Raw genomic sequence first — 27,347 nt, 5'->3', positions numbered from 1 at the left:
TCACTCGGCTGTGGGTTCTGCGTCCTCAAAGGACACCCTAGTGGACTCTCGGAAGTCGGGGTGCTGCAGGTCCGATAAGAATTTGGTGGGGGTGAGCATGTGGGTGGCACCTGTGGAGGAACAGAGGCGGCTTCACCACTCGTCTCTCAGCACATGCCACGCCCCCTTCCCCACTCGCTCCAAAAACAAAAGGTTTAAAAAAAAACAACTGTCGTACAGTACACACACACACACACACACACACACACGCACACACACGCGCACACACACTTGCCACGTTGCACAAACACAAAAAAACACAGAAAAAGACATGGCGTGGCTGCAATTTAAAAAGACAACAGTTGTTTTTAAAAGACAACAGCTGAAGCAGAGCACAACGAAAACTAACAAGACACTTTCCCATTTAACACAGACTGGCTGGCAAAGCTTTAAGACAGTAAACAGTACACAGGGGCATAACATGAAGGGTTATTTTAACATAACACATTGAACACAATAGGCAGGTTGTAAAAGCTATCTGCAGCTACACCGTCCACATACGTTACACAAGGTTGCTGTGCTTGTTTGTGGGATTCGTGATCAGGGTGAAGTCAAAAAGGAAATTACGCCATCCTACATGAGCGGTGCTGTGGGTGGCTTCAGTTTGCAAAACCTGAACTTCAATTCCGAATTTGTCTATTTAAAAGAGGGAGAGTTATATATTCATAGCAGACGACAGAATCAATATAGACCATAGTTAATCTTGTAAGAAACTAAACTTCCTTATAATTATCTTACGGCTTGCATCACCAAAGTATAACTTAATTCCAGAAAGTTATTCTTAAAAACTGGCATTACCTTGACAAAAAGTTGATTTGTTTCACCCCAAGCTTTGAGAAAACAAGCAGACTCATATGAGGTCAAATGTGTCATTAAGAGCTTTGTCTTTCTTTTTATGCGCTGAACTTCTACATCAGGGTTAGATTGTCCATTCACCTCACTTCCCGTGGTTACCGTCATGTTTCTCCTCCCCTCCATCTTTATTTGTGTTCGCTCCATTTCAGAAGCTTTTGTCCTTGTGTGCCCCTCAGAGGACCTGCTGGTCAAACCTCACACAGTCCTCTGAACATGCTTCATAGGACTTGGGCCTCTAAATTAGGACGCAGATTTTATCAGTGTTCACTCTTTCTATAATAAAAAATGGTCCACTTAGAGACACGTCCACTGTGTGTTACTTAACACCAGGCTGCGTCCTACAGATATGAACACTTCTTCTTGCTCTTGGCCTGCGCTCAGTGGCGCCTCCTGGTGCACTACTCACCAATGACGGCCTCCCACTTCCCATTGGCCTGTGTGACCTCATAAGCGCAGCGCATCTCGCTGAAGGACGCGCCGCCGATGATGAAGACCATGACACGTGGCCCAGTGCGATACTCTCCAGGAGTCTTATTCTTGTGCCAGTGGCCGTACCGAGCACTGCCAGAGCAGAAAAGGAGAACAGGTTCAAGTTAGTACAGTTTCACAGCTCGTTTCTTGCCTTATCTTGGCATCCTAATAGTCTTTTACCAAAGACAAGACAATATTTTGTGAATTGAGAAAAAAAGTCAAAATATGGACAATGGACACAAACATGTGCTGTTTTTGTTCATCAATCAAAGGACAACAGAGAAACTTTTCAAAATCTAATAGTTTGAGTGAAATACTAAATATGCACTCAGTCCCTAAGTCTTCTTGGTTTATTCCCTAACTTTTGTCTCTCAGGCACTTTTTCCTATCATATCGGATGATTCACAGGTGGTGAAAGACAACTGAACATACAGCGCTTTTGGTAAAAGGTAGCTGATAAATAGATTTCGTACTCTTTGATTAGTGTTAAAAGGACAATTTTCCGGTTTTCAGCCTTCTGAGTTGGGGACATGAAAAATGCGTTGGCGATAAGGAAGAACTACAGAATGCTACTTCAGCTTTGGTAGCTGTGCGCTTAAAAACATCCCTGTTCTCTTCAGATCCTTCTTCTTGGGGCGATTTTTGTCATTGTATTTTGCTAATTGAATGGTCTGCCTCTCAAGAAGGAGCCGACGTGACAGAGGGAGACAGCGTGCAGAGCCGGCGTACTTTCACATCTTGATTTGTTTTGACCAAACCAGAGTTGCTGATTGTTGGAACAAGACTGACCAAGATGTGTTTGGTAAGTTTATTTAGGTTTTTTATTTTATAAGTGTGTTAACAAAGCAAGTCTTAGTCCGGTGTAAAAGAGAAACTTCAATCAGAAGGTTGTATTTTTGAAAAATGTTATTTTTAAAAAGGTTAAATGCCAAAAAACTTTGTTTGGAATTTTGGAAATGGTCGCATCCATCTTTTTTATGGTAATTGATTTTTGGCCTTCACAAAGCCCTGGAGTCGAAAACAATCCAAAGCAGCCACTACTGGAAACTAACTCTACAAATAGTATAATACTAAACACATCAGTGTAGCCTGATCTTTATCTGCAACTTTGCAGAAATACCGAGCTCAAACAGAATGAATAGAATAAAGCTGCGCTACATTCAAATGTTGATTTAGAATTTGATTGTAAACGTTATGAATGAAGCTTTGAAGCATGTCTGAGCTCTCGTCACGCCTCCTTTCTTTGCACAGGGATCTGTACACGGCTCACTAACCCGACAGTCATCAGCGTCGCCTCCCTGCTCTCAATTCTTCTCCAGTATTGATCCGTTAGACTCATCTCCCTTCCCAAATTACAATTGATCCACCTCCAATTCTGTCTTCATAATTTACAAAGCAACGAGATGTGCATATGTGTGAGTCTAGACGCGTCTGTGTACCTGACTGCAGTGGTGCTGAAGGAGGCAGAGGAGCGGGTAGAGATGTAGGGGTAGTGCTTGGTGTCCAGCTTATCCTCAATAGCATCCTGCAGGGGGACAAAAAGACACAACGGATCTTTGTCAGCAATATTGTCTGCTTCAAACACACTTCAATAGGGGCTTCACAGTTGTGTCACGTCTCTTAGCAACCATGTGTGGCTCCATCATAGTGGTCCATTGGAGAATTGGCTTTGCACAAATAAGAGGCTAAATATAGTCACAACCAGGCTGGAAAAACAGACTTCCCTTTTCCTTGTGCTGCTAATTTACACCAATAAAAAGCTAAATCATCGTGAGGGTTCCCAGATTGCATTTCAGCCAACGCGTCCTGCTTCTTCTTCTTCTCTTTACACAGACTGCTTACCTGCATTCAACCAAAGCCTGCTCGAATGCGATTGGTCAATTCTTTAACTGCAAACGGAAACCAGAACGCTTCAGATACCCAGATTTTGCATATGAATGCAGAATCTGTCTATAGAGAATAGTCAAACAGTGATTTGAGCCCTTCAGACACACCTCCATGATGTCCTTGACCAGTGGTGTCCAGCGGGACAGCTGATAGGTCTGCTCGCTCACACGCTCCTTCCTGTCCAGCTTCTTTCCTCGGCGGAGGGTGGACTAATGAGGGAAAGAAGAGACCAGGAAGTGAATGAGATAAAGTGGGGAAAGGACAAAAGAAATGACGACCAGAATCACTCTATGCCTCTTGTGTTAGTCTAGAAATATTCCATTGACACCGTTTGGTCCATATATTGTACTGGGAGATGATGAGGTAAATTAGACAACTGTTGACTGACAGAAAAAGCAGAGGAGAGAAGAAGAAAAGAAAAGAAAAAAATCAGCAAGTGAGGATCTTACATCTGTGACGATGGGGACGCCCAGGTGAGCCATGTTGGTGATGATCTCACTGTCCTCAGGGGGAATCTGAGCGTGTTGGATCAGCTTGTTCAGGTTCTCCTCCGTAATGCCTGAAAACACACACACGAGTGTTTGTTATGAGATATGAACTGTGCGCGTGTTTACATTTAATATGTTCAGCTTGTTCTGGGGTGAAAGGGAATTCATGTTTTTGTAACTGGAGTGCAAAAATAAAATCATTTTATTAAGACTCGAAGTCGACAGTATATACTTCCTGTCTAGTGCAGCTTAAGTTAACAGCTTATTGTAGCTGATGTAGAAATGACCTGAGAAGCTACCTGGTTTTTACAGGCTCCTTTTCAGTCTTTTTTGTGTCCGTTTCCTGTGAAACATTTTTTTACAGACTTGTACTGGACAGCTAACTAGTGCAGTAGCAGTTCATTTTATTCCTGGGCTAGTAGATATTAATGAGTGATGAACTACAGTTGCACCAGCAGTGAAGTTGTCCCTTTTGTTCTGCAAGTGATTGCTTACTTTCTTAATTTAAAGCCATTTATAATTTAATTTCTTCATAATTTGTACTCAGACCCAGAATGCTCAATGTAAAGTCAAGAAACACTTATATTCAGTAAGTAGGTGGGTGGGTCAGTATTAACTAATGTATCAAAATGATATCATGAACCGTGCGTTTAAAATCTGACAAAGAGCAGCACATGATGTCATGAGTTCAGATTTGATTTATTTATGTTGCCTGCAATCTCCTCCTCACCATTCTTGAGGAAAATGTAGAGCAGGATGATGCGGATCTTGTCGTACGTGGTGACGTTGGCGTCCAGCAGGATGGGCACGATAGCCCTCATGGGGTCTTTGATCTTCTCTCCCTCAGCGTCCGTGCCCATTGCCAGATCCTGCAACAACAGAGAACTCAGGTATCACATTGTGTTTGTCTTTTAGAACGGCCATTAAAACCCTCAAATACACATTTAGTAAGCATTTTACTTTCAGTTACTATTTCAGAAATCATTGTCATTTATCCATGTGCAAAAACCTTTATTTAATTTTTTCAACTTTGACAATGTCCTCCTTTAGCAATACTGGCTTCTTAAATTGATCAGCTTCTTATCTCTCCTCTCACCTGTTCCACACGGCACAGCTTGTCCACTGTTCCCTGGTAATGCTTCATGCAGTCCTCAGCCAGCTGCAGATGGGTGGAGTACTGAAAAACACGAAACATACAAGGGTCGGCATACACATTTACACACGCAGGAAAACTCACACAGAAACACACTCCTATGAACACACACACACACACACACACACACACACACACACACACACACACACACACACACACACACACACACACCTTGCTGAGCTCCTTTTGGTACTGAGGCATCTTCTTCAGCATCTGGGACAGATCCCTCATAGTGGTCTGTGGAAACAAGCAAAAGAGTGTGACGATGTCAACATCAGTGCAAGATATAAAAAAAAAGAAAAACTACATTATTGATAACAGACCATATTTATGTTGGACTCGCTAAATTTTTGCTACCAAGCGAAACAAATATATAAATATCATTTAAAACGAGCAGCAGCTTTACTCGGCACACAGTGGAAACAGGATAAACACCTACGTAGTTCGGCTCTGTCCAAAGGTAACAACATCTGCCTGCTAGCAGTTTTCTCATTTGTTTAATTGGTACAAAAAAGTAATTGTAAAAACAAGTTGTGGTCTTACCAGGCTAGCTGTGTACCTTTTTTATGCTAACCTTATCGTATTAGTGGTATTTCAATATTCCTATCCAACTCTAAATATCCTTTAAAAATGTCAAAAATATAGCATTAAAAGTTATAATATAGTATTTCATAAAAAAGTAAATGAAAGTCATAATATAGTATGACATAATGTCATTAAAAAGTCACAGTACAGCATTTCATAAAAAAATCTAAGTATGTCACAAAAATGCCATTAATAGTTTCATAATGAAGTATGCCATAACAAGTCATATTAGTATGTCGTAAAAAATAATATGTCAACAAAGTAAAAAGTCATAGTATAGTATGACATTACATTTGTCAGAGTTTATGCCATAAAATAGTCAGAAAAGGTTCCCTTAGAAAAGATATGATTGAAATGTTATAAAAAAATGTCATAGTACACTGGCTCTAAACCAGGGCTACTCGAGTGAGTTCCAGGGGGACCCCAGAAAAATGGGGAATAGTTTACTTTCACTATTTATTTCACTTTTGAAATGAGACCAACGTTTAAGAGTCACAAGAGTGACTATTGTGATCATAGGTTTCACTTTCTCCACCGTTATCTCCTCAACTGTAGTTGAAAACATGCATTTCTGCTCTTAATCATATCTTACAACCAAAATCTTTTCAGATGAAGGTCCCTGAATCTGTGACCTAATCTGTATTCATGTTGGGGGGTCCTTGATAAGAGAAGGTTTGAGAACCATTGCTGTAAAAATCCCCTATATTTACCAAACACACAATGCATTTAATACAACTTTTAGGAGTTTTTGAAGAATTAAAGAAGTTATCCACCATGCTATAATACCAATAACTTGGCAATACTGTATGTTCAGACTGTATATATCAACATTGTCCTGCAGCAGCTTCATCTCTACCTTCTCCCCAGAAGTGTTCATCCTCTTGCTGGCAGAGAAGTCCTTCAGCTGACGGGTCACTTCCCTAATGACAAAACACAAACGGGCAAGGAGAAGCAGTAACACAAGAGAGAACGGTTATTATATCGCGTGAGTCAGTATCCAGAGAGTGAACGAAGATAGATATATAAAGTATAAGAAAAAAGTACTCACTGGGAAACCTCAGCTATGTGTTTGTGTCTCAGGCTCACCCACAGGTCATCGTCTTCATGCAGCAGAACCTCCTTCTCACGAGAATCTCCGATGCCACTGGTCTCATACCTGAAGAAAGAAAGACACTAATTAAGGTTCACATTTGTGTCTGAAGCAAAGTATTATATACAAAGATTCTGCCTGCTGCGGCTTTAACCTATACCTTTATTAAACCTCTCAGGTAATCATTTTTGTCAATTGTGTTTTTTTCGTACTTGTAGACGTCGTTTTCGATGGGCAGCAGGTCGTAGCCCATGGCCTGGAAGGTGAGCTCATGCAGGACAGGAGAGACGGGGTCAAAGGCCCGGTCCAGGATGATCAGCTGTGAGCGAGCCTTGTCTGGACCCTACAGAGAGGACGACACACAGATACAGGAATGAAAGGAGTGCTAAAGATATACATATATGATGTTCTACATAGGATTATTTTAGAGTAAATTAATGTAGAACTTTACATTACCTACTAAGACAAATACTTTTGCAACAAGAATGAGACAACAGGTGGAAATGAAAATCCTTAAGCAAGAATACAGGGGGACAAAAGAAGAGGAATAAAAGATTGTCCTGCGCTTACCTCTCCCATAGTGGGGTCATCAGCCTTGTACGCGTCCAGTTTGTCCTGAACCAGCTGGGCCAGGGTGGCGTTGTCCTTGTACTCGCTGACAGAATGAAAGGAAGTCAGATGAATGTGACAAAGAGATGGACAGACAAAAAGACAGATGTCCAAGCAAACGGAGACAAAAAAAGAAAAATGAAATGAAAGCATTTTGATAAAAATATTTCCTAATTCCCATTTTAATCTACACATTAAATGTATAAATAGAAAAGTGTCTTGCTGCAGTAATACAGGTTTTCATTTGAACAACAAGACTTCAGTTGTTGCTTTGTTTCAGCAGATGATTTCGTTCATTTAAACAAATGTCACCTCCTAGCAGTTTAATAAATACCAGCCAACTGTAGCACCTATAGTTAGCTTAAACATTGTATTTGTCCAAATAAGCTATTTTTTTGTTATTACTAAAATGCCTTTTGTCTTGGAAACCAGTCTATATCCATAGCGCCCCCTGCTGCTCACCCTCGGTATCTGACAGCAGGGTACTCCTTCAGGGTGGCACAGAGCGTGGCCAGCTGCTCAGCCAACCTCTCCATCACCTGGTTCTTCAGCTGGGTCTTATGGGGGCTGTAGAAACTGTGGAAGGCATCTGGATTGTCCAGAGAGTACACCTGCACACACAAACATGGACGCAGCTTAAAATGTTGCTTCATCAAAAACTTTGTGAGGTCAGAACTGATTACAATGACCTCTGGGCCCTGACCCACTTTTGGGGAATTACTGCTATATACTTGGATGTTTTTTTCTATGTGCAATAATGTGAATTCAACAGTTTGGTGGTTATCTAGAGCTTTTTCACCATTTATTATTATTATAGGTCTTGTTGTTTTTTTTAAACTGATGCTTCATGTTATAGCCCTTTTGCTGCTGCAGGGCTGTAAATGCCCCAGCCTTGGAATAAAGGATTATCTCATCCAAAACATGGATAATGGACAAAATATTATTTCATTACCAAGGTTGTAATTGAAAATAGAAGAGGAATGTAGGCTACTGCTCACAAAAGTATATATGTTAAATATTGAGTTAATGCTTTGACTTATGAAAAAGAGGTATACGTCTGTATTGCTTCCTACTACTTTCCGGTCTGGTTATATTTATTTATGTTGATAATTTTTTGTCCATAAGAATTTGTTAATTGACAGTTTGCTATATTTACAAGACATTTTATTTGTTTTTTCCTTATTTGTTACATGATGTTCCAAATAAATGAATACAATTAAATGAAAAGGTTGTCACTGTTCACTCATTTCTATCAACATAAATCCCATTAGTATATGACTGTGTGACTTTGTCTCTTTTTTTAAAATCTATACAAGAATAGCAAATCATTTGTTTTCATGGATTGCCGAATGAAATGTTACTTTAAATGTTACAGCATCAAGAAAGAGTGGGGCAGTTTATCTTCTCTCCTATCGTAAAGGATCCAGGACTTTTATACCATACTATGACCTTTTTGAGGATTGTATGACTTACTATAATGTCGCTTTTTTATGACTTTTTTCAACATACTATACTATGACTTTTTCAACATACTATGACTTATTCATGACTTATTCAACATACTACACCATCACTTTTTAATGACTTTTGAATATATTATACTATACTTTTTACGACATAATATACTACATTTTTTGTTCGACATACAATATGACTTATTTTCCAAATGCTATAATACTATTTTTTGGCATACTCTAATATTACCCTTTTTCAACATAATATACTGTGAGTTCTTTGCCAAACTATGTTTTTTACCCAACATACTACACTATGACTTTATCTGACAATACTTTTTTACATTCTATACTATGACTATTTTGGCATACCTATGACCTTTTTACGACAGTACAATATTTTCTTGGCATATGCTAATCATGATTTCTTCATATTTGTAGCCATACTAAACTATTAACGCATATACGGTGAAAATACAGAATGAGCTCATCAGTAATTAACAATATCTGCCTGTCTACTCACAGATATCCCAAAACATTCATGCGTCAACAATCGCCTCTGCCCAGGTTAGCACATCTCGTGCTCAGGTCCGGGTCCAGTCTCGCAGTATTCGGCCCCTTCTGATGCCCTTTGAGGGGAGATGCAGATGAGCCTCGGAGCAAAGCCGTGGACTTTAGTGAAGGGACAGAAAGCTGTAAGGTAGCGCTCCCCTCGCTGCTCTACGCCAGAAGGCTCAGACCATAAGTTTCAAGCCCTGGAACCCGCCATCGAGATCATGAGCAGGAGCGTCCATGCCGTCGGTTACACCGCGTCTATGAGACAGTCTGCCTGTCAAAAGATACACGCCAATACTGCGGCTCGCTCGTCTATCAGTCGGGACCTCCACCTAGCGTCTCTGTCGGTGTTAAACCTCAGAAATCACACAAACTATGCTTATTGTTTGGTCTTCCATAACCCGTCATGTGCGCCGCACCGCACCGCATCCCACCCAGGTGTTCTCATTAAGGACATCAACACCTCCGCCCTGCAGCTGCTGCGTCACCACCAGTCTGTCTGGACTGCTGTGGGACCTGTGGGCACCAACGACCTTCAGATGCAGCAATAGGAGAAGCTAATAGAGGATCTTTTTTTGTATGCATCATACACTGTGTGTTGAACACTAGCAAACGCTGTGACATACTGTGAGTCCCACAATATCTTTTATTGAAGTAGTAAGGAACTGACTGCATCAATAACTCGACAAATAGGAAGGGCGGGGAGCTTCTGTTGTATATAATTATATTTTTAGCTATTTGTTTTGTAATTACCTGAGTTTTGATTTATTTTCTAGTTCATATTTCCATATCTCCTGTTTTACTTCTTTTGTCTATCATCCTCCTAAACTGAGACAATGTTTTCTAGAAGAATTTGGTCAGCTTGTATCCCAAATGATATTTGATTTGATTATCATTCGCGGTATATTCAATATTCATGTCGATGACAGCAACGACTCAGATACAAATCAATTCATCAACTTACAAGAATCATTTCATTTCAAACAATATGCCACTAGGTCCGCCTATAAAAAGGGTCACACGCTTCTTACATACGCCCTTGTCGTCATGTGATGCCATGGTGGACAATTTCTTAAATGTTTTGTCTCAGATCATTCATGATGTTGCTCCTGTCAAAGCGTCAAAGCATCTTGGAGAAGCGGTGAAAAGGGTAATGATGGCAAAGAGATGCCGGAGAGCTGAATCGAAGTAGAGAACAAGCAATTACAAGTTGCTTTTGAGATCTATAAAAATGCGCTCTACCGTCATAACGACAATATGGAATCTGCCAGACAGCCCTACATTACTGCATCGATCAACAATAATCAGAATAATGCCTCATTCTTCCATCCATCCATCCATCATCTGTAAATGCCTATGATTTTTCATGGTGGCTGGAGGCGATCCCAGCTGACGAGGGCAAGATACACTCTGGAAAGGTCGGCAGGCTATCACACGGCTGACACATAGAGACAGACAACCATTCACACTCATATTCACACCTATGGGCAATTTAGAGTCATCAGTTAACCCTAAACTGCATGTCTTTGGACTGTTGGTGAAAACCCGCCGGAGAAAATGCCAACTCCGCACAGAGGGTCAGTGCTAACCACTACACCACCGTGTCGCCCCTACCTCATGATGACATTTCATGGGATACTATACATTTACTTTTTAATATCTTTTTCGACATACTATGCTCTGACTTTTAATGACTTTTTTGGAATATACTACTATGACTTTTAACACACTATACGATGACATTTTTATGGCATACTATACTGTGATTTTATGACTTTATGCCTCTGTGCTAGTGACAGCGTTGTCGTCTTTATGTCCCATTGTCTAAAAGGATAAAATGATGAAGTGATGAGGTTTTGGTCAGAAATGTAAACTGCAACTTGACTGGTTGCTGGAGGCATACAACCACAAGTTGGTAACTTTAGTTTCTCATGGAATGTGCACAGTCTTGGTCAGGAACAGGAGAGTTAGTGAAGTTTGAGTATTGATGTAAAAGCTGATTTGATCATGACAACAGGTAGTCATGGAGAATGTGAAGTGCTGTGTGTGAAATACAGCAAGTCACCGTGGAAACACAGCACGTTAGCTTGCTGTAAGTAAGCTGGAGGTGTTATGATAATATCAAACATAGCTGATTTTCACATCTATTCTGTTATCTCCTTTCTTTGTCGTTTATCCTCTTTGTCTCAACTATCCTTTAATCTTTTCTCCTTTGTCTGTCTCCTCTCCACTACACCTCTCTTCTCATTTAATTCTTCTTTTCCTCTCTCCTCCTCCTCCTGTCCTTTCCTTGTTCTTCCTCTCTCCTTTTCTTTTTCCTCTCCTGCAATTTCCTCTCCTCTCTCCATCTCTCCTTTAATTTCCTTGCTTCCTTCTCTCATGTGCTTGTCCTTCTCTCTTTCCTCTCATCTCCTCTATACACTTTTCTCCACTCCTATATGTCCCCTTTCCTCTCTTCCTGTTTCCTTGTTTAATCTCCTCCCTCCAATAAATTTTTGTCCACTCATCTCACCTCCTCTCCTGTTTAATTGTATTGTTCTTCTCATCTCCCATCCTCTTTCTGTCTTCTCATTTTTTCTACTGTCCTCTCCTCTCCTCCATCAATTGTTTGTTTCCTGTCTTCCACTTTTCTGTCCTTGTTTGCTCTCCTCTTTCTTTTCCTTTCCTCCTCTCTCTCCTCTCCTGCATCACTCACTACCACTCCCTCCTCCCACTCCATCTGTCTACATTCACATGAGCACGCTTCTGCTCTGCAGAACGGTTCCTATGTTAGCCCGGCTACCATTGGCTACCGCCTGCTGTTTGGATCCTGACTCATCCAATAGGGCGAGAGCATCAGCGTGTGGGCGGGGCTATTATGCAGCACTTTTCCAGGAGCAGAAAACCACCGACTCTGAACTAATCAGAGTAGACAGGAGAGGAGCAAAGCATTGTGGGCCAAGCAGCATCTTCAGATAGTGTGAGACAGAATGATGGAATGAAGGAGAGATGTGGGAGATAGAAAGAGAGGGGGGGGGGATAAATAAATAAAAGAATAAATATAAATATGAAGAAAAGCTTGATGGAGAGCAGTGAGCAGAGAGAGCACAAGCGTCGTGCAAAGGTAGGGATGGAGGAATGGCGGGACAAACCAGAAAACAGACAGAGGGAGGGACAAAGATAAACATGGATGCAGCAATTTGGAAATATAGCAATGAGAAGCAGGTGGGAGGGAGGGCGTTGTGACAAATGTGAGTCTTTCTCGAACAGTCTTGCAACAAACCCGTGAGTTAGCAGCATTATGCCAAGCGACCACCTGCGTTTGTATTTGGGTTTCTCTCTCCATCTTGTTTTGTGCATCTACCAGTAACCTTCATGTTACAATTCCTGTCTGCATGCATAAAACTCTGTGTAGGTTCACGAAGACAGACATGTGCATATATGCACTCTTTCTGCCAGATTTATAAAGCCATTTGTAAGCATGGTTAAATCATTGTTACATTTTTGTTAGGGATCATTGTACTTGTGCACACATACACAAGAGGTTCTTTGAAGTCTCTGTCACACACGCTTCCTATCCCTGGACTGTTCAGAAACATTTCCTGCATGGGGTCATGTGTGAATGGGAGCATTCAGGGAAATCTGCACCGCCAATTTCCCACCTCAAGACCTGATTTGATTTCAGGGGAAACACCGGCACTGCTGTGTCATGAATGAAAGCACTAACACCGCATGGACAAGCACGTAAAGGGTTACATCCCGCTGACAGAAGACATTTTTGTGTGGAGCGGGCGAGAAAACAAATCACGAGACTCCGCTGATGACTTATTTCGGCTGGATATGTACCTGAGACTCGTAGGGCAAGAAGGCGATGTTGATCTCCGTCAGAGTCTTGATGGTTTTGGAAGCGCGGCTCTTCACCAGCTCGTTGAAGAGAGGATCAGGGCAGGCTAGAAAGGTCAAATTCATTAAAACAGAATTATAATTGATAGCAGGCATCTTTATGCACAAAGGGATTGTGATTCATTGGTTCCAATAACATATTTAAATATTAGTTTTCAACATATTGCATTGACCTATGAAGATAGTTTGGAGAAGATGCTGGCTGACCTGCACTTTCTCAAACATTCATCTAACCCTTTTGTCAGACTAGGTTATGATATCATTAACACTAATCCATCAGTTGGCAGGATGTGGGAGCAGATTCTTATGTGAACACCAACCCACATAAAGACATTTGTAACTCACATTTGCAATAAAAGGTCACTGTAGCTTGGTAGCAGTTCCATACTTTTAATTGAATAAAGCTCATGTCACCGCTATGCAATGCTATACTAAAATAGATACACCCCCTGCTTTTGTTACATCACCTAACTACAATCCCAAACCTATTTCCTCCCTGCTCACTGTTGATCCTTTGAAAAAGAACCAATTAAGAAACGTACAAACAGTGAGCTCGGAGGAAAATGGGGGGATTACACTCTTTATTACAACAATGAGCAGTGTGCCAACAAATATAAAAAAAAGAAGTTCATCTAAGAAAGAAATACCCAGAGCTGAGAAAATACTATGAAAGAAAACAATAAAATAACAAACGTAGAGCACAACTGGTGACCAATGGAGAGACAGCATTGTATAACATATGGTACTGCCAAAACAAGTCTTCATGTATCTACTCACAGTCAGTGAAGAAAACATGGGCTGCCTTGTATTTAGCTGAATGAGGGTCTTTGAAGTCTCCGATGAGGGTGTGGACAGACTGAGGAGAGAGAAACAGGCAATCAGGGCTCCGATTGTAGAGTTCAAGAGAGTGTGATGACAACAGTATGTGTGTCAGCGGGTACAATTCAGTTCATTGCCCTGTGTTCGGACTTCAGCGACTTCTCCGCTTTCTCTGCTAAAATCACAGACCTGCTGACATAGACACACCTCTGAATATAAACTATGGAGGGGAGAAAGAGATTGTGTACCTTCTCTGTGGGTGTAATCAGGTAAATGGCCTCCAGGCTTGGAAGAGGCTCTCGTCGCTTCAGGATGTCCTCCACGACTGGAGAAGCAGAAACAGTCATATGTACAGAGAAAACATACACAAACAAACGAACGATGCAACAGTACAGAGAATGTGACCATCGTGTCTTACTGGTGATGCCCTCTGTCATGATGTCTGTCATCTTGCAGCAGGACGACAACATCCTCATGCTCAGCTGGTCCACGATCAGTGCCTGGCAACAGGGAGTAAGACATTTACTATACAAACACTGTTCACTACACACATTACATGTTGCTAATAATGGAACTGTCTCATTTAAATAACAGTGATATTTTGTGAACTGTGTTTTACCTGATGTTCACTGCTTTAATGTCCAAAATGTTACAAACAAATCAAGCTTTACTCTCTGCATTTACTAGCTGATTCAGGCTTATTCACCCCCTTTAAATCTCAGCTGGTACTCTATTTTGCTTTGTGCTTTTTCCCACCAGGTTTTACTGAAACCTGTATGAGATTCATGCATGTGTATCTTTTATGTATTTCAGTGTGCTTTATCTTACATTTTTTATGAAGCTTTTTTGTTACCCAGTTTCCCCAGTTTTAACTTAACTTGTTTGGAATATATATGTTGTCCAAGGACACATTGAAATATGGACAGTAGGAGCCGGAGGTCAAACCACCGACCTTGTGGTAAAAGAACAGTCACCCCTCTATAGGAATTATTATTTTCTTTTTACAATTTAGTCATTTGTACCCTAAAAATAAAAATGATGCACAATGTATTCCCCTAAATGTTGAATGTACAAACTATGCAGGCTACTGATTTAGAGATTTAGAGCAGCTAAAAGTCATTTTAATTGTCAATTAATCTCACAATTATTTAAAGATTAATTGTTTTGTCAAATATAGATAAATATATAAGAAGCTGGAACGAGTGCTTGTTTGAAATCTTTGATTAAAACGTTCCTTAAAACTTTAATCCATGGTCAAAGTTGTGGTCAATACATCAATTAATCAACATAATCATTTCAGCTCTAACACTGACACACATACAGACTTAAGGAAAAGAAAACTTCATTATATCTGTATTGGAAAATTCTGTCTCAGCCCAATAACACAGTTGCAGATTATAAATGGGTCAGCAGATTTTCTTTCCTAGAATGTACGATATATATATATATATATATTAAATGAAACAAATATGCAAAACCTTAACAAACCAGAGAAAAACAAGAACTAAGTTAAATGAGTTACTTTGCTGATCACTTTGTCTGGGTGAGGACATGTTCGTCACTAAAATGCGATGATGATGTTGGATGTAGTTGTTGTGTGATGTAGGGATGATGCAGTCATTTTCTGAGTCACAGCCCTGCACATCGGTGCCGCCCTCTCCATCAGACCCAGAGTTTGTTATCTCAGAGTATTTTCTCTATTGCTTACCTTCCATTCTCCCTTCTTCTTCACCTTCTTGATTACATCATTCATAATCTCTGTAAAAGAAAAGAAACATAATCAGGAATCTGATACACAATAATATTGTGAGCAAAGTTGTTTTAAGGCATTTTGTAAGAAGGGGACATTAATAAAGAGGCACGTGCAAGCAAGCGCACACACACACACACACACACACACACACACACACACACACACACACACACACACACACACACACACACACACACACACACACACACACACACACACACACACACACACACACACACACACACACACACACATATAACAACCTTTGTTTGGTTGATCAGGCTTCTTTGAACCCTTGACAAAGGCCTCAGTCATTTCTATTAGGGACCAATCTTGACAATTGAGGCAAACCCAACTGCATGTTGATAATTCTAACCATGCTTTGAGTTTGGGGTACACTCACTCTGGGGAAAAAGTTATTTAAAAAATGCAGCCAATACTGACTTTTAATACTACATTTATACGTTTCAACTTTTAATAATGGTATGATAACCATCTGCATTTGTTAAATATAGAGAGCCAAAACAGTCCTTTAAGCTTTACTTATACTACAACTATAACGTACTGCTATAATAGAGAATTGAGTCGAAAACAAGGCGCTTGTATTCATGTTTTGTTTAAGTCTTATTAGCTTACCAGACTATAATCCAACTCTTCAACAAATAAAAACTATGTTGGAAACAATCAACCTCATCCAGCGCTGTCCTACTGGTATAGATTGTGAAATCCCATGATGCAACTCCTGCACTGAAGAACAATAACGTATTACAAAGTCAAATATAGCCTCCAACAAAGTCAATGACGACAGATCTACAGCAGTGGAATAAATCATCTGGATGAGGGGTGAATAAAAACACAGAGACTGTTGTGTTGCTTTGTTTCTCAGAGATCTCAAAGATCCACAGAGGAAAAATAATCCTGTCCACCATGAGCTCATGACACGACGGCCATGTTTATGCCACAATATTGATGTTGACCTGCTCGCAGTGCCAACCGTCTGCCAGCCCTGTTAGGATAAATCCATTTAGGGTGAATTACTGTTTAACATCATACTGGATCGCTGTGAATATAAACCGCTAAACCCTTCGGCCCCCGGCACACAGATACTGATGGATTATCACAGATTAAAAAGGACTCGTAGAAAAAAAAAGATAACAGAGCACACATCAAATAAACATCAGGTATGTGTTTCTTCTTCTTCCAGGTGAAGACACCAGCTTCGTTCTTTTCACAAAGAGAGGGACGAGCTGAAGGCAGTGGTAAGATCGAAGGAATGAAAGATATGACAGTCGATAGGATGGAAGGAAGGAGTCGTAAAAGAAAGACTATTGTATGTCATACGTGTTTTGGAACCAGAGAACATGTAAACTCCACATACCCTGCCAAGTCCGGGGATGGAAGCCCAGACCTTGTTGCTGTGTGGCGACAGTGCCTCAGGTTTTTATCATTTTATACTATAATAGTCATATTATAGTATAAAAAAAAAAATCATACGATATTATGGTATAGCAAAGTCATAAAAAAGTGATTGAAAAAATAACGGAATAGTATGTTCTTGTCGTGAGACAACAGTGCTAACCACTGCAGCACCATGTCACCTGAGGAAATAAGCCATAGTATAAAAAAAGGAAACTAATCATGAAGAATCCTACTGTAGTATGCCATAAAAAAGGCTTGGTATAGTATACCATGAAAAAAAACTACACGAAAAGTCATAACAGTCATAACACAAAACGTCCAGCACATGGGCTTTTAGTTTCACTTTGAGTACTTTGACTTTGGAGCAGTTGGCAAATCTGTGCTAAATGCTAAAACGTAAGAGTTATACAATTAAAGCTGGTTCACTTTAATACCTAGAAAGTCAACATGTCTTTCATCCAGCAGTGGCTCCAGGCTACAGGATGAGACAAAGAAGCGGCGGGGAAATCCGTCACTCGTTTTCCCTTTTCCTCTGCTGCCGCTGATGCGTTTCCTCTTGTTATGTACCGCAGCATTTTTCTGATAAAAGCAGCTCCAGTCACTGGACTGATATATATAAACTATATAGTATAAACTAGAGTTTAACTTTAACTTTCACACTGCATACTGTATTAAATCCTCTTCTAAGGGTGAACTGTGCAGAAACAGCACAACGTTTGCAATCCATGTCGGTCAATAAAGACATACAGTTCAGAAAGAAGCTCAAAGCAATATTGTATATTTATAGATATCTAGTCTGGGGAAATATGTATGAAAACATTGTGGGCTGTCAGGTTGCAGATAAAGCAAAGGTACAGCTGCACTATACAATAGTTTTATATAAGCAATGATTTAAATTATCAAAGGTTGGCCTTTGTATTGACGAACCCACAGAGAATTATGACCCAACTCTCATGACTGAGAATGAAGATCAAAACCACGTCAGGGAGGGACGGCACTGTGGATTCTTCCTTTCTGACCTCCTGATAGAGGCACAATAATACAGGAACGTACCAGTCCGACAGAGGGGAAGGGACCTGAAACAACACAGTGCAACAGCTGTGTCAACCGAACAGGCAGAGTGGCAAACACACACACACACACACACACACACACACACACACACACACACACACACACACACACACACACACACACACACACACACACACACACACACACACACACACACACACACACACACACACACACACACACACACACACACACACACACACACACAACTCCTCAGACGTCTCATAATCTCTCACATCCAGTTTAACAGGATACACATCCTCACGGCAAAGCAAAGGAAGAACAAAGACATTTTTCACACTTTAACAAAGAAACTAATTAATAGCACATATATATATATATATATATAAATAAAGCAGTTTTTTTTTTTTTTTACAAACCGGACATACTGGCCACACAGTGTGAGCATTTCATTCAAACGTCGTCATTCTGCCACAATAAGAAACAGTGTGATGTTGTTGTTCTACATGATATATCGGGTCAATGTACACCCAGCTCTGACTCTACGCATGATGCAGCAGTGAAGAGCTGACAGTTTCTCCCTTTGCCTCGTAGTTCTCCCCCGTTTGGGGACTTCCACCTATGAGTGCATGACCCATTTTTTCTCCAGCTCTCAGCTTCACAGCAGCATCACTCCCAAGAGAATCTGACGAGGCCGATCTTAAAGAGACATGCAGACATTTCAGCGTGGCTCGCACTGAAATACGACAGCCTTCACCGCTCATCAGCTCAGAGACATTTTTTTATTGTGTATGTAAAAAAAAAACAGCTTCACTTTTAAAATAAAATGTGATCTCCATCTTCATCCATCAGTACAACTGTATACTTGATCATAAGTGATGATGTATGATCAGGTGTTACAGCAATATAGAAGATATTGTAACAGACAAACTGGAGGAAAACAACAATGGGATTTTACCATTGAGTCCATTATTTCCTAAATGGGATACGTTGGAGCATTGTACAGTATTCCATTGTAATCGATTACTTTAAGCTTTTTGAACAGTTGAGCAACACTTATAGTCAGTTTAAGACATCACTTTGAGCTCCTGATATTACTTTTGACAATTTTTAGATAATATGTCAATTGACAAAAATAATAATGAACTTATAATGTTTTTATGTTAGCTTCATCCCTTGTTGAAACGGTGATCCATTTGTTTTAGTTGGTTTCACTCATGGTGAGGTTCATTTCATCAGTGAGAGTTAAAGGGTAATGTAGCATGAAACTCTGGTTCGCTTCAGTTCAATGTATCTTATGCAACCTACTAAAAAAAAAAAAAAAACTAAAATATTGACTAGACAAAAGTTTGCATGAGAATACAAATCGTGAAACCCAGAGCTAGTCGGCTTTCATGACCGGACATTATAGTCTGCAGCCTGGTGAGACAGGCCTGCAGTTACATAACCAGCCCCAACCAGCACAAGATGGTTGTGAGAAAATAAAAGAGGATCAGGAGTTTGAAGCCTCTCTGGTCAGAGGTCATGCGGGTTGAGGAGAGGTGCAGGTCACCCTGGCAAAACAGGAAATGGAGTGATGGAGGACCCTTTCCGATGACCTGCACCGATGGGTGATGGGTATATGAAGACGTATGGAAGTAGAGAAAAGGCAGCAGGTCTGTATATCTGTACTGTATATTAATGATAGTAGACTGGATCTGTAGTTACTGTGTTTGCAGCATGTCAACTAATACTCATGTTTACATAAACGTACCTCAATAAGAGGTCACGGGAGCACATGTGACAACAGCGTGGGTCAACCCTTTATATTTTCAAAGGGCCACTAGTGTAGAGGCGTCAACCAACAACTTTGGCAGTAGAGCATAGCAACAATCAACATATCACAACGCTTTTAAAAAGAATGTGTGGAAAGGCATTAAGATCTTCTGTAATAACATACATGACGAATTAGAGCCTTTGTCCGAGTGGTCTGCCAACACTTGCACACCACATGGAGCTGTCAGCCCCACTTATTCACATGACAGCAAGGAGCTTCTGTGACAGGAAACTCCGATGAGTGGAACACCTCATTCAACAACATGAATGCTGCAGCCTGTGTGTGGTCTTCAGGGTGCGTTTTACCTCAACATGAAGGTTACTTCTACCCGTGGATGATGTGTACAGTAGCCAGCTGCTCATTGTCAGCATTTTAAGCCAGAAAAAAAGATAAACTGCAGTTTATTTGTTGACGCTTGTACATATTTATATCTTTCTTCAGTCTGTACAATTGCACTACTCTAACAGTTCATTTAAATACAGTGTGTATTTCACATGCTAAATTCTCCTTAAGAAAGTGCAGATCAACAATAACAAGTTCACCAATCGATGACTATATTGCAAAACCTGATGTTATAAAACTCCTACTGGTATGATGTAATGATGAGAAGACATCTTTTTGTATTTTCAACACATTTGATACTATGAGGGCAGATCTATTTAAGTCTTATTTCTCAGGGCGGCAAGACCAGGCTCTCTGTTTTCATGGTTATGGTTATACTCAAAGCATATATATATATATATATATATATATATATATATATATATAGTAAGGGCTTATTTTCTCAAAAACAAAAAGCTGAAGGTGTTATATTTAATGTATGAAACAAAATACATACTTGTAAAATGTAGATATTTTAAGACTTGAATTCTAGACACAGTTAAATAAATTATTATCCTGCATTAATGTTTGTTATTGAGTGATATATTTCAAATGTACAACTTTGTATTTAAATACGAAAATAAATATTTGAATGACTCATCCTCCACTGTGTAGAATTGATTCAATCAAATGTAACTTGACTTTGTTAGCTTGTCTCAGGTCGTAGAGCTTTGGTGCCTCTTTGGAGGTGTGTGTTTGGATGTCACATGGTAAAAAACGTTTGTATTTCAAGGAGAGCGTGGTTGCAGCTTAATTTATTCATTTATCTTTTGTCCTATTGCTGATCTAATAGTGCGGGTGAGAAAGGTGTGGCTGGAGGCCAACAGTCCTCTTCATTGTTATTCACAAGAAATTCACTCACACTCACTACAGCACACACATAATGAGCAATCAATTAATACCCCTGAATGATTTAATCAAATCCCTCTCTTTATTTTACCCCAAATATTCCACTTTGATTGGAAATACAACACATTAAGAAAGCTGACTGTTGTTTCACTGTGATTTAAAAATGAATTCCCAATTCAAAATGGTCACCGATACATCCATTTATCAAACTGATTAAACAGATAATTGTTTCCGCTCTATAACAGAAATACAAGAGCAGGAAGCTGCAGGGAAGCATCCACTTGATACGTAATGAATTAATTGAAGAAATTCAAGCAACGTCTACGTTTTTTTCTTTAGCACCATAAAGAAACTAGCCAGAAACGGATTTAAATGAAGCTGGGAAACAACTCACAGAGGCCCAGGGTGCTAAAAATGGCAGACAGTATATAGACTGTAAAGCAAGCAATCCACGACTGCAACAACCTGGTTGGAGGAGAGGCTCCGTCTGAAGCTCTGAGGTCTCCTCCAGCTCAGCTGTACATCATGAAGGGCCACATCAACATCATTTTATATAAAATCCTCTTACGGTTAAAACAACAGCTTGACACATCATTATTACGTCATGCTCTCCATCCTCTTGTTCTTTCTCCAGACGATAGCATGTTGGCTGGCGCTACTTGGCTTCCATACCGCACCGATCGTCTGTAAGTAGATATTTCTGTAACACTGTGATAAATATGTCTCCACTGTATGTGCATACTGTACGTCTGCGAAAGGGGGATGGAAAGAGCAACCACGTGCTGCTGAGAGGAGTGGGGGGGGAGGAGGATGAGGTCTGCCTGCTCTGACACAGCACTCTTCCTCAGTGAAAGAGAATTCATTAAGATTATGAGCCTCTGCAACCCTGAATTAGAGAGCTCTATTACAGCCAGCCCTTCATGCTCTGTAACCACAGCGACATGACATTTCGGAATGGATTTATTTGGGACTGTGTGCGTTTGCAGGGTGCAAGAGTATTTGTTGTGTGTGTGTGTGTGTGTGTGTGTTTTACGAAGGCCCAGGGGCTGCAGGCACTGCGTCAGACTCTGAACCCAGACGAGTGTGTGATGCTCTGGTTCAGTGATGCTTCCAAGGTCAGATGAAAGCTTTGTGCGTGTGCACGCTGGTTTGTGTGTGTGTGTGTGTGTGCTGCGATGTGCATGCATGTGTCCTTCTCTGTATCACATTCCCCCTTCCTTCTCTTCTACAAAACCCTACACAGAGAGGAGCAAATACACGCCAGCCTGCTTCCAGATACTTCCAAGTCAGAGTCAACCGAGTCATCACAACCAATCAGATACTTACAGGTATTTTCTTCCTTTCCAAGAGAAGCTCCATGTCAGGTTCATATCTGTGTAAAGTACACTAGAGTGTCTGGACAAAGGGGGTAACAGCTAGCCTGGCTCTATCCAAATACCAAAATAAACCATACCAATAACGTCTAAAAGTCACTAATTAACACGCTGAATCTCATTGGTTTATTCCGCACATAAAGTGGAATGCAAAAGCAACAATGTATGGTTATAGAGGGAGTTAAATGTTGGAGTTTATTGATCTGCTCAGTACTCTTGTGCAGTGTCTCCAGCTATAGCACAGGCTCCGTGATACGATTGGTAATCACAGATTCAGATTTTTCTCTCCGTACAGGAACAACCAAACCAAACCTGGTCCCGTCACTGTGACGTCAAGACTCTGGGAAGCTGCATAGTCACTGCGCCTGGCTTCTGTTTGCCCAGAAATTGAACTTTGGACAGAGCCAGGCTATACATTTCCCCCTACTACCACTCTATATGCTAAGCTAGGCTAGCCACGTCCTACTCCTGCTCTGTATTTACAGCACAGACATGAGAGGGGTGTCAATTTCCATATCTCATCCTCAATAAGACAGCAAATGAGTGTATTTCCCAAAATGTCAAACTAGTATTTCAATGTTTTTAAAGTGACAAGACAAAATGAATGCTCACAAATACAGTTCAACGCCCAGTAACACTCACAACTCGAGTGGCAACTTTCAGCACAAGCCTTGAATAGTTTCCGGTTGTTACAACACCAAACAGCATTATACTGTCCAACACACTTTGAAGATATAGCAACAGTAGATGGTATATGGCGGCTATTCCATAGTAATAGTGTATACTATATGGAATTCGAACAAATTGACAGTTTGGCAAAACAAAAGATAGTTGATGCTTACAGTTTATTTCTACCTCTACATTCACAAGAACAGAAACAACTGAAGTGATTTTTACTGTTGCTGGTGTGATGTGCCTTTTGACTGTCACTCTGATCAGCTGACTGATATGAGTAAAGTGATCAAAATGCCACAAGGAGAGATGTTCAGAGAGGAATCTAAGTTTAATGAGTGTAAGACGGTGACCAAGTAATTGCAGACAGTTGTCTGGGTGAGCATAAGAAAAAGGCACGGGAGCCCTTCACCTCTTAAGAAAAAGGAAAGGACATGAACACCTGCACAACATAATGACATCCAAAGCACCAGCTGTATATGCATTGCTTTGTAAAGTGTTCACCTCCTGAATGAAAAAACAGAATATTGTTTCTTTTTAATGGCAGGGTTGTAATTTACAAAAAGAACCACCGTGCTCCCTCCGTTTCATCAACCTGAGCGCATCGCTTAGAATCAATCTACCAGCTCAGGTTGTAGTCGGCAGCTGAGATCCTCATCATTCAGCTTTATCTTCCGTCTATTGCTCTCTGGGACTGACGCTCATATACAGTCACGTAAGGGGAGGGTGAGAGCTCTGCTCGCTGCCCATCCCCCTCCTTCCTCCTGGCTGCTACATCCACTGCTGCAGAGAAGACCCATGATGGTGTGCCCCCCCCCTCCCCTCCCTTCCCTCCCTCCCCTCCCCTCCCTCCCATCTCTCTGCCCCCACCACCTCCACCAATCCCATGCCGGCTTCACCTCAGCCAAACAGAGCGCAGGTGTTGCGTGCTGTGTCCACGCCTTTACCTTTACTGGGAAACACACACACGAGTGTTTACATTGGTCTGAAAAAGACGATGCACTCGACACAGAGGCTGCGTGTTCCTGCCTTTAGCTTTACAAACTGGTTTATGTAATTGCCAGTTACAAGGCCCTATAACGAAGCAATGCAGAACATGCAGGGATATTTGGCATGTGAAGCTGTATTGTGTTATGTTGTAGGTCCTTGAGTAAAAGAAAATCTGCCATATTATAAAATAAAATCTTTCAGGCCGTAAAATATAAAACCACAGTATTATATAGCACTAGGACAAAAAAAAGGTACAATTAGAAATCTGCTTGTAATAATACAACTCCACAGCAGGGCTGGCCAGTAATTTAGTATTATTAGTTGGATTTTATTCATGGCACCATGATCATATCATCTCAGTGATTTACCTGATGACATTGTTAAAATCAGAGATTCCAAGCAAACAAGTCAAACTAAATGGGTCGAAGAAGGTGTGGGTTGAGACACTAAACATCCACAGCTTTACACACCACCAATCACAACACCATTTCATTATATCTGTTACATAATACAATATTCTCGGCTTCAAAGCGGGTTTGCATTTTGTGGTTCGTAACTGTTGGTGGTTCAGGCTCAGCTTCATGTGGGAGGTCTGATTCCCAGCCAAAGCACAAACCCTTTCACCCTCCAACATATAGCAGAAAAATACAGTGACTCTGTAAAAGACTGAGGAGTTGGATGTGTATCTGTGCGTGTGTGTGTGTGTCAGTGGTGGGCCGTCAGGGCCAGCTAAGCCTTCTCTGCTGGCCTAAACAGAATCACCTCCTCCTCATCTCCTACGTGAGTGCAGTCCACCGAAAACATTATATTTCCCATAATTTAAGCTTCTGCATTTTCCAAATGCACTAGTATTATTCAAACGTATTGTTCGGTTCATAAGCCTCGTACCGAACGGTTATTGTTACACCCCTAGAAACAAATGACCATAGCTGTGGCTCATAATGAGCTTATTAGGAGATGGCTCAAGTGTAGCAGGACAGCACAGAAGGCCCAGGTATGAAATGCACGGCCTGCCAAAGCACTGGTGTGTGTGCGTGTGTGTGTGTGTGTGTGTGTGTGATGGGGTGGGGGCCTGAGAATTTGCAGCACATGAATGTGCCAATGATCCTGGCACGATTTAAGACATTTGGCGATTCAGCGATTTTATTGCCAGAGAGCAAAACGTTACTGCGGAGCGAGTGCGTGCGATTTCTGTAGTGACTTGTGAAGCTGAATCAATAAGATGAAAACAACAGATATCATCAAATGAAGCAAATCCTGCACCACGGGCAGGGCACGTTAAAAATAGAGAGAACGCGCAGCTGGGGAAATGACCGGATAACATTAGTGATGTAGATGCCACCTGGCTTCACATTGAGTGGTCTCTGTCAGTCTTTAAGTCACTATGCAGGCCTGTCTGACATAACCACGATCACCAACACTTGTACCCAGCTGACCCTGCTGAGCAGAATCGAGCTGCGTGTCCGTGTTCAGGCCCGCATCAGCACCGCACACACCGACACAGCCGAGCATCAGCCGGAATAAATTAGTCTAAATGACTAAATCAGCGCTGGACAGTCGAGTCTACAGCCATAATGATGCGGGATTACACAGGCTGGTCGGTGGCGCACTGCCAGCAAAGGGCATGGCGGTGATGAAAGGGCATTCGCTGAGTGTTACGGGACGGGAGAGCTTGTAGGCCCGCAGATAATGCGGAATTTCTTTGCGGAGCGGCGTTGTAAGAGCAACTTTCTCGTCTCGCACACAATCCGCCATTATTCCGTTGCGGGGCTGACAGCAGCTTGATTTAGCTCTGAAGCGCTCCGGTGCAGAAAGGGTGTTTTACGCAACCGGTTCATGCTCCATCAGAAGGGTGAGGCACCATTGAGATCAGGGAATCCCATGGACCAATAGCATTACATGAGATTATTAGCTATAAAAAGGCACGTGAGGCAAGTGTCTGCGGTGTCTTACAAACCACAGTTAACCTGTGCAGTGCAGATTATTCCTACAAAATAAACGCTGAGTGAGGCTAAAAAGGGCGTACGTGGGCTACGTTTGCCTCCATGCTTTCTGCATCCTTCTGGGGCAGGATGGCTACGTTCATGAGCGGGCTAATCACCGCTAGTTAAATCCATTTTCACGTCTCCCCGCGCTTGGAATACAATTGCGCATCCGCACCGCAGCAGCGTTTTGAGACAATCCAGCCTCTGCAGGTCATCCACAACTCCCTCACTACACGGCTGTGGTTCGCTATAGGATACAATGGAACACCAAGAGCACCACCTTCATCACCATCGTCGTCACCATCATCATCCTCCAGATGCACTAGCTGACATCCGCATCTCGCAAACACACACACACACACACACACACACACACACACACACAAAGACCACCGCATTCGCTCGCACAGCGCATCTCACGAGAGTCGGCGCAACATAGGCTAATAAAGAAATAATCTTACTTTCGCCGACCACCGCCTTTAATCCGATAGGTGCCATGATGCTGCTGAGTGTTGGACTGAGTGTTCTCCCTCTGCTTGCTTCCTCCCTCTCTCTCTCTCTCTCTCTCTCTCTCTCTCTCTCTCTCTCTCTCTCGCTCTCTGTCTGTCTCCCTCCTCTCTCTGTTCACCTCACATCGCTGCGGAGTAGCCTCCAGCTGGAAACGTCACTGCGTATCCTTACGCACCATCCCCTCATTGGGGATGCTGGACGTTTATATACGGATGCTTGGATGCAACTGCGACGTATTAGCTACTTGCTACAGCCTTGTACTTGTTCTGGAGTCCCTGATGCATCCTTATATTATTCTGACATCTCGAAAGATATTTTACAGCCTCCTATCCATGAAACATGGCATTCAATTAGGCATATTGTCATGTATTAGTAAATCTATTATGTGTTAATATTAAAAACCAGAGGAGATCAAAACGCATCGCTAGAATTATCTCTGTAGGTCATGGGTTCCGATGTAATTATTTCGTTTGGTTTAAATGGTGATATTGTTTAAATGGGTGGCAATTGTCGGCCTACAATTCATTATTTTTGATTACATTGATTATAAATGTGATGTCCTCAAAAACCAAAGCCAACATATATTCGTTATTACAGTGATATGAAAGAGAAAGGCAGCAAAGACTCACATTTGAGGAGACGAAATTAACATTGACATTTTGCTTGATAAATTA

The 27,347-nt window shown here is 41.3% G+C and overlaps 1 protein-coding gene across 2 annotated transcripts; it reads right to left on the bottom strand.

Annotated features, from left to right (window-relative positions):
- On the bottom strand, positions 1-26,661 carry stxbp1a (syntaxin binding protein 1a; the record flags this gene model as incomplete). Of its 2 annotated transcripts, XM_079179430.1 has the most annotated exons (19): positions 1-110; positions 1,301-1,455; positions 2,805-2,890; positions 3,360-3,461; positions 3,702-3,811; positions 4,471-4,609; positions 4,837-4,917; positions 5,068-5,133; positions 6,338-6,401; positions 6,530-6,637; positions 6,784-6,914; positions 7,142-7,226; positions 7,643-7,791; positions 13,015-13,118; positions 13,849-13,927; positions 14,139-14,215; positions 14,309-14,390; positions 15,599-15,648; positions 26,625-26,661. In XM_079179430.1, the coding sequence occupies 19 exons, from the start codon at positions 26,659-26,661 to the stop codon at positions 1-3; spliced, it is 1,815 nt and encodes a 604-aa protein (XP_079035556.1). The 2 variants fall into 2 exon arrangements, with proteins under 2 accessions (XP_079035556.1, XP_079035557.1); XM_079179431.1 differs by lacking the exon at positions 6,530-6,637.
- Between the last annotated feature and the right edge of the window lie 686 nt (positions 26,662-27,347).

This window comes from Pholis gunnellus (genome assembly GCF_910591455.1).
Source record: "Pholis gunnellus genome assembly, chromosome: 18".
Classification (NCBI taxonomy): domain Eukaryota; kingdom Metazoa; phylum Chordata; class Actinopteri; order Perciformes; family Pholidae; genus Pholis; species Pholis gunnellus.
The sequence above is the reverse complement of the archived record's forward strand: the minus strand, read 5'-3'. Positions and strand labels throughout refer to the sequence as shown.